Source organism: Babylonia areolata, chromosome 19, assembly GCF_041734735.1.
Source record: "Babylonia areolata isolate BAREFJ2019XMU chromosome 19, ASM4173473v1, whole genome shotgun sequence".
Lineage (NCBI taxonomy): Eukaryota > Metazoa > Mollusca > Gastropoda > Neogastropoda > Buccinidae > Babylonia > Babylonia areolata.
The window spans coordinates 13,695,003-13,702,502 of NC_134894.1; the positions used below are offsets into that span (position 1 = coordinate 13,695,003).

Below are 7,500 nucleotides of genomic sequence, written 5' to 3' on the forward strand. Positions count from 1 at the left end.
CTGTTTCGAATCACGGTTCAGCCGCCGATATTTTCTCCCCCTCCACTAGACCTTGAGTGGTGGTCTGGACGCTAGTCATTCTGATGAGACGATAAACTGAGGTCCCGTGTGCTAGCATGCACTTAACGTGCGTAAAAGAACCCACGGCAACAAAAGGGTTGTTCCTGGCAAAATTCTCTAGAAAAATCCACATCGATAGGAAAAACAAATAAAACTGCATGCAGGAAAACATTATTAAAAAAAAAAAAAAAAATGTGTGGCGCTGTCGTGTAGCGACGTGCTCTCCCTGGGGAGAGCAGCCCGATTTTCACACAGAGAAATCTGTTGTGATAAAAAGAAATACAAATACAAATATGTTTTCGTTTGGGAATTGCTGTGATGGTTTTAGGTCATGACGTTCAGCAGAGGTGTTGTCGTCTGATGTTCTGTTGTTGTTTTGTTTTGTTTTCCTGTTTGGGTTTAGCGATTTATGTTTAGAACGTCTTTTATTTCTTCTTTTCTTTACTATTTTCTGTTTCTTCCTTTCTTTACTACTTTCTATGTTTCTATGCGTCTTGTGGTTTTAGAATGACTGTAACATGAGAAAATGAAATTTGTTATCGAGATTGAATTCTCTGAAAGACTTTATTGGAAATGGTTCGTATAATGGCACATAACATCGTTTGTAAATTTTCAGATAGAGTGACAATTTGTAAGACAATGCCACTTTTGGATGAAACAGACAAAGATTGTTTGTAAGCAATTGAAAAAAAAAAAACAAAAAAAAAAACCAATAAATATCAACAACAACAAAAACTCATATCCATGCCGCTGTTCTTAACTATGACCTTGGCCTTGCTCGTGATCATTGATGGTACTTCCGAGATAAAAGGTAATCAGTAATCACACGCGAGCTACAACTGTGCTTTATCGCCATGGTAACTGCGTCAAATGTTAACGGAATTGCATCATACTCCTGCTGCAGAGGTCACTCAGAGAAGACCTTCCCACCCTCCTCCCCCTAAAAAAAAAGAAGAAGAAATAAACAGAAATTAAAAACAAAAACAAAAACAAAACAAAAAATAAAAGAAAGGCAAATCATCCAACATAGGAAACGTATTTCTAAGTGATAAAAAGCTAACTCCTGCTTTGCTTCCCTAGCAATAATTACTCGTTAATTTCCGACAATATATATTTTTTTCTATTCATGAAGAGGAAATGAACAACTGACATTCACGCACTTACGCAATCACGAATTTACGCCCCTTACAAGCACACATGCACGCATACGCGCACATGCGCTCACACACACACACACACACACACACACACACACACACACACACACACACACACACACACACACACACACACACACACACACACACCATTGTTATTCGTTCCAACCTATTCCTTTTTAAATCAACAATTCCCAGATTCTCAATCATTTTGCTTGTTATTCCAATGTATATCATGTTCTTTCCTTTTCTTCAAAATTATGTTGTTTTATTATTTCAAACGAGAGATATTGAAAAGGTTGGGGAGGGGGGGTTGGAGGGGTGGGTGGAGGGGGGAGGGGGACATCAGAATTAGGCAGATCGCGTGTTATGCCATGAAAAGTATCTCTGGAATTACTGGGATTTTTTTCTTGAAATGAATGGACATCGAACTCCCAAAATGTTCAGCACGAAACTTGAAAGCCACATGATAGGTTATACAGAAAAACACAAATGGTTTAAGACTGATATGGAGAGAAAGAGAGACAGGCAGAGAGACCGACAGACAGACAAAGACAGCGAAGGAGAGAGAGACTGACAGACAGACAGACAGACAGAGAGATAGTGGGGAAGGGGGGGGGGGCAAGAAAGAGGGGGCGGGGGATAAAGGATGAGGACATTCAATCAGCATTCTTACTGAAGTCGAACTATTCGAATCCAAATGAGAAATGAGCAATGACTGACACTTTACTGATGCTGGATATTCTTGGTCAGGTCATTGTAATCACCATCATCATCATCAACAAGAGCAGAAGCAGCATCACCACCACCATCATCATCATCATCATCATTTTCTGCAGCTGGAGTTGTAGTCGCGGCGTTGTGTTTTGGGGGGCGGGGGGCATTCAAATTGCATTGAAGAATTCCACTTTCTTTCTTTCCTTTAGTAATTCATCAAGTATTTTTCTGTTCCTTTTAGATGGTCCTCAGACGAAGTCATTATCCTGTTCTCATTATCATTTTCATAAACACCAACTGCGTCGAGAGGTTGGAGGAAAGGCAGACAAGAAAAGGATAGAGATAAGAATAACAGCAAAATCATTCATTCCAACCACTCGAAGCCAGCGAGGAAAGGAAAAGAAAAACAAAAATCATGACCACCTCAGAGTGCCCAAATCTTTATTCTTTTCTATTTCTTTTTTTTTTTTTAACAATCTTTTAAAAAGTTAGCTCCATTTGTTTGCTTCCGATAGCCAGAAGAAGAAATATGGGTTAGTGTATGTACGTTCGTGGATGTGCATTTGTGGATGCTTGTGTTTGTTCAAACTGTTTGTTATTGTTACATTTTGGTCCGAAGGAATAGTTGCTATAGAATCCACCATACCTTCAAAAGGAGCAGAACAGCCGAATATCCTTGAAACTCTGTGTGTGTGTGTGTGTGTGTGTGTGTGTGTGTGTGTGTGTGTGTGTGTGTGTGTGTGTGTGTGTGTGTGTGTGTGTGCTTGTGTCTGTCTGTGTCTCTGTGTGTCTGTGTCTGTGTTTGTCTGTCTGTGTATGTATGTAAGTGTGTACGTGTGTGTATGTGCATGCGCATGCTCGTGCGTGTGTGTGTTTTTGTGTGCGTGTGTGTGTGTGTGTGTGTGTGTGTGTGTGTGTGTGTGTGTTCCTAAAGAAGTAACTGTGTCATTTGAGGTCGGCACTCTTTCCCCTATCATGGCCCAGTTGTGTGGAACGAACTACCATTCTAAGTCCATCACATAAATGCTTCATACTTCCTCCGTTCTGCTTACCACCTTGATGACTAATGTGCTCATTGGGCTTCTGCTGGTCGCGTGCAAGGTCTTTTCGCTGAAAGTGATATAAGACGAAAATAAGAGGGGAATGTAGGGGAGGGCGGGGGTTGGGGGGGGGGGGCGGGGTGTGTTAATTTGTGTGTTTGAACACGCTTGTTCGTGTATGGTGCACTTGATACATGTATGTTTATGTAAGTCTTACATTTGATGTGAACGCCACAAGCTCAATGCCTGGGAGTGTATGACCGAGCGTCAACCCGCATCATTATCAATATCATCCCTCACCCCCTGCACCCCACCACTCCGCTCCACGCCACCCCCACTCCACAAGTCTCCATCAATCACAACCAACAACAAGGACGACAAAAAAAGAAACCCAACATAATCAAGGTCGCTGTCCTCCTCTCCTTCACCTTCACCTCAGATCATGGGGTCGTCTTCCCCAAGGACGTCCCGTTTCCGGTTGCCCCGGAAGGTGTTCTTCCAGTCCTGCAGACCGTCAGTGAAGTAGGTGCGGTAGCTGCCGAAGCTGCGAGGCCCGAAGGACAGCTGTCGCTTGGAGATGGCGTTGTCGAAGTAGTTCTTCCAGTTGAAGTAGCGGTAGTGGTCACCCACGGGCCGCCCGAAGCCCCAGGACGAAGGCTGGCCCAGTCCTCGCTTAGCCAGCCACGACTGACAAGGGAAGAGACAAGACAGGAAATTGTGGATGCGTGATGGAATTGTTTTAAGAGAGACGGGGGGGTAGGGGGGGGGAGAGAGAGAGAAGAGAGAGAGAGAGAAAATGTTTTGACGCTGTAATTGGCCATGAGGTCCTTATGATATGGATGGCTGCGTCAACAAAAACCATTTTAATAAACGAATGAAATGGTGAAAGCGAAAAACGAAACAAAACACAAACAGAGAGAGAGAGAAAGAGAGAGAGAGAGAGAGAGTGTGTGTGTGTGTGTGTGTGTGTGTGTGTGTGCTGGCTGGTCATTAAGTGTGTGCGTGTGTTCGTCTTCAGAATCGTTGGAATGACAGATAAGCACGAGATGTAAATGAAATACAAATTCTTCCAAGAAAAAGAAAAAAGAAGGGGAAAAAAAGAAGAAAGGGGAAGAAAAAAGAAGGCCCCTCGTGCTTTGCGTTTTTCTGTGTGTGGTCATTCCGACTCTTGCTTTAATCCTTATCTCCATTTGTCTAATCTGGATATGCTGTGCTGGATTGATTGTGTTTTAACTCTTTCCATACGAACGGCGAAAGAGACGACGTTAACAGCGTTTCACCCCAATTACCATCATCAAAATATTGCAAGCGGAAGGCTCTTATACTGAAGACGTGAATGTGGACAAAGAATACCACAATTCTGACGACGGAAGCTAAAGGTTGGGTCATTCAGACACCCACTGGACATCCGAGGGGTCTGTGTAGAGGAGAAGAGAGGACCGGCCGTACTGAGTGAGTTAATGTACCCGTTTCCATGAAAAGAACCATGGCTTGGGACAGAAGGAAGCGAAGAAGGAAAAGAGGAAGAACAAGTAAAAGAACATACCAAGAGGCTCTGCGTTTTATTGTATCACTGAGAAGTTAAGGAAACGTGTTTCATTTTCTCTCCCCTCAGTAAAATCTGACAGTGTGTCTTTCAGAATACCCCCATCAAGTAAGAACATTCATAACCCCTCTTTTTTTGCCACATTATCGTGAAAGAAAGTCTGTTTCATCACTTCGGATTCACCTTTCATGCTGAGAATGTGTAAACAAAGAACATCGTTTATATGGCAGGGTTTACCTGTTATTTTTTGGGTTCGCTCACCCAGTTTTGAACTATATGTATAATGGGGGAGGGGGGGGGGGGGGGTTCCTTGTGTTCCACGACCTTTGAAGATGACAGCATTCTCGAAGAACAATTCTGTCTGCTGCGTACTTTCCTTACTTTGTCGCAACTTTCTGCCCTTGTTGCTGTCAATTAAAAACCAGAGACTTCACGATCGCTAGATGGCTGCCTTTTCTGTTAATCGTTTTCCCATGGCGCTTCTTGTCAATTAACACTAAAAGGAGCAGCGAGAGAACTGACAGGTAAATCACCTGATACTTTCTGTCGAAGAAGTCCCCTTTTCCAAACTCCCTGGGTGCACCTTCGTCAACGCGAAATGACGTCACTGTAGCCATGACGACGGCCATCAGCAGGAGGACGAACGACAGCATGGAGACCTTGGTCATGGTGACGTCACACCTCCACCTGCACAAATTACTCATAGAAACAGTTCCTGGTTTGGAAACATATATGAAATATGGAAACTGCTGCCAGCATGCAAGAGTGTAAAGACTTTCACACACAAAAAAGGTGGGAACTGCTGTACTCATCTTTGTGGAACTGAGCAAATATAAAGTACAACACTTACTCAATACAGTGTCGACCTTTATGTCTTCTACACACAAGACATGGCATTCTGAGAAAGACAAACAAGCACGAACACAATGGAGTACTTAGCTCCTGTGATGATCACTGTTTGGCTTGTAAGACGGCCATTAATGTTCTCCTTTTCTCCTGTCTGTCTGTATGTATGTAATATACGTATATATGTTACTAATGTATGTGTTATATATATATATATATATATATATATATATATATCATATCATATCATATCATATATGTTATATATGTGTTGTGCTATATTATATTTATATATAACAACAACAAAAATGTGTGTGTGTGTGTGTGCGCGCGCGCGCGCGCGTGTGTATGTGTGTGTGTTATAAGTGATTTTTTCAACAGATGTATGCCAAGGACAACTCTCCTGTTCCCGTGGGTTCTTTTACGTTCGCGAGATGCATGGTGCACACGGGATCAAGGTTTATCATCTCAACCGAAAGGCAAACATTCAGACATTCACACAAGGTCTAGTAGAAGGGGGCGGGAAGTAAAAAAAAATTCCGCAGTCATACCCTCCCCCCCCCACCACCACCACCACCACGACTGCGGTGATTGAAGTGGAGTGATGGCCTAAGTGGAGTGATGGCCTAGAGGTAACGCATCCGCCTAGGAAGCGAGAGAATCTGAGCGCGCTGGTTCAAATCTCGGCTCAGCCGCCGATATTTTCTGCCCCTCCAATAGACCTTGAGTGGTGGTCTGGGCACTAGTCATTCGGATGAGACGATAAACCGAGGTCCCGTGTGCAGCGTTGTAGTGTAGCGACGCGCTCTCCCTGGGGAGAGCAGCCCGAATTTCACACAGAGAAATCTGTTGTGATAAAAAAAGAAAAAGAAATACAAATACAAATTATTTAGAGCACTGAATCCTCGCCCGGGGTCTTGAGTTTGAACCCCGCCGCACGTTGTGGGTTATGGGTGAGGGATTTTTCCGATCTCCCATATCAACATATGTAGCAGACCTGCCAGTGCCTGAAACCCCCTTCGTGTATACTGACGCACGCAGAAGATCAATATGCACGTTAAAGATCCTGTAATCCGTGTCACGTACTTACCCAGCATGCACATCCCCGAAAACGGAGTATGGCTGCTTGCATGGCGGGGTGAATAAACGAAACGGTCATACACGTAAAACTTTTACATGGCTGTTTGTGTGTGTGTGTGTGTGTGTGTGTGTGTGTGTGTGTGTGTGTGTGTGTGTGTGTGTGTGTGTGTGTGTGTGTGTGTGTGACTGAAACCTAATCGAGCGACACAAGAAACGAATGATGAGCGCCCAGTGTCAGCTGTCAGTCAGTTTTTACTCAGGTAAGAAGCGTGATGTGTAAATGACTCCGTGTCGTGTAGAGTTTGGTCTCTGACCGACGGGCGCAATAGCCGAATGGTTAAAGCGTTGGACTTTCAATCTGAGGGTCCCGGGTTCGAATCACGGTGACGGCGCCTGGTGGGTAAAGGGTGGAGATTTTTACGATCTCCCAGGTCAACATATGTGCAGATCTGCTAGTGCCTGAACCCCCTTCGTGTGTATATGCAAGCAGAAGATCAAATACGCACGTTAAAGATCCTGTAATCCATGTCAGCGTTCGGTGGGTTATAGAAACAAGAACATACCCAGCATGCACACCCCCGAAAACGGAGTATGGCTGCCTACATGGCGGGGTAAAAACGGTCATACACGTAAAAGCCCGCTCGTGTGCATACGAGTGAACGCAGAAGAAGAAGAAGAAGGTCTCTGACCGATGATAGCCGCTGTATGCGTATCCGTATCATAATCATCATCATCATCGTCGTCGTTCTCGCAACAACAACAACAAAAAACACAAAAAAACCCACAAAAAAAACAGGAATAAAGAAGTGGGACCTGACTTCAGGAAGAGGACTTGAGCAGGGACTGAAGTTTGTTATGGACAGTAAGGTAACCAACACGAGGGATGAGACTTAATTTCTTTTTTTCTGTCTGTTTCTAGTGAACTATTGGCGGTCGTCACCTTAGCAGTCTGAAAGCGTTAAGACTGCAGTGTGGCTACACATGACACATTGACGAGTACTGCCAGTTGAGTACCTATTGTGCTCTTTCGACATCAAGGCCGAGACAGTACCTT

The 7,500-nt window shown here is 44.0% G+C and overlaps 1 protein-coding gene across 1 annotated transcript in view; it reads right to left on the bottom strand.

The window, feature by feature from the left end:
- Positions 1-2,461: 2,461 nt before the first annotated feature.
- The window catches only part of LOC143294070 (uncharacterized), a 32,654-nt gene continuing 27,615 nt past the window's right edge, over positions 2,462-7,500 (bottom strand). The window contains exons 2-3 of the mRNA XM_076605487.1: positions 5,054-5,207; positions 2,462-3,661 (exon numbers count right to left, since the gene is read on the bottom strand). Coding sequence (XP_076461602.1) covers positions 3,410-3,661; positions 5,054-5,188 — 387 coding nt within the window. The 5' untranslated portion in view covers positions 5,189-5,207 and the 3' untranslated portion in view covers positions 2,462-3,409. The remainder of the gene's footprint in view (positions 3,662-5,053; positions 5,208-7,500) is intronic.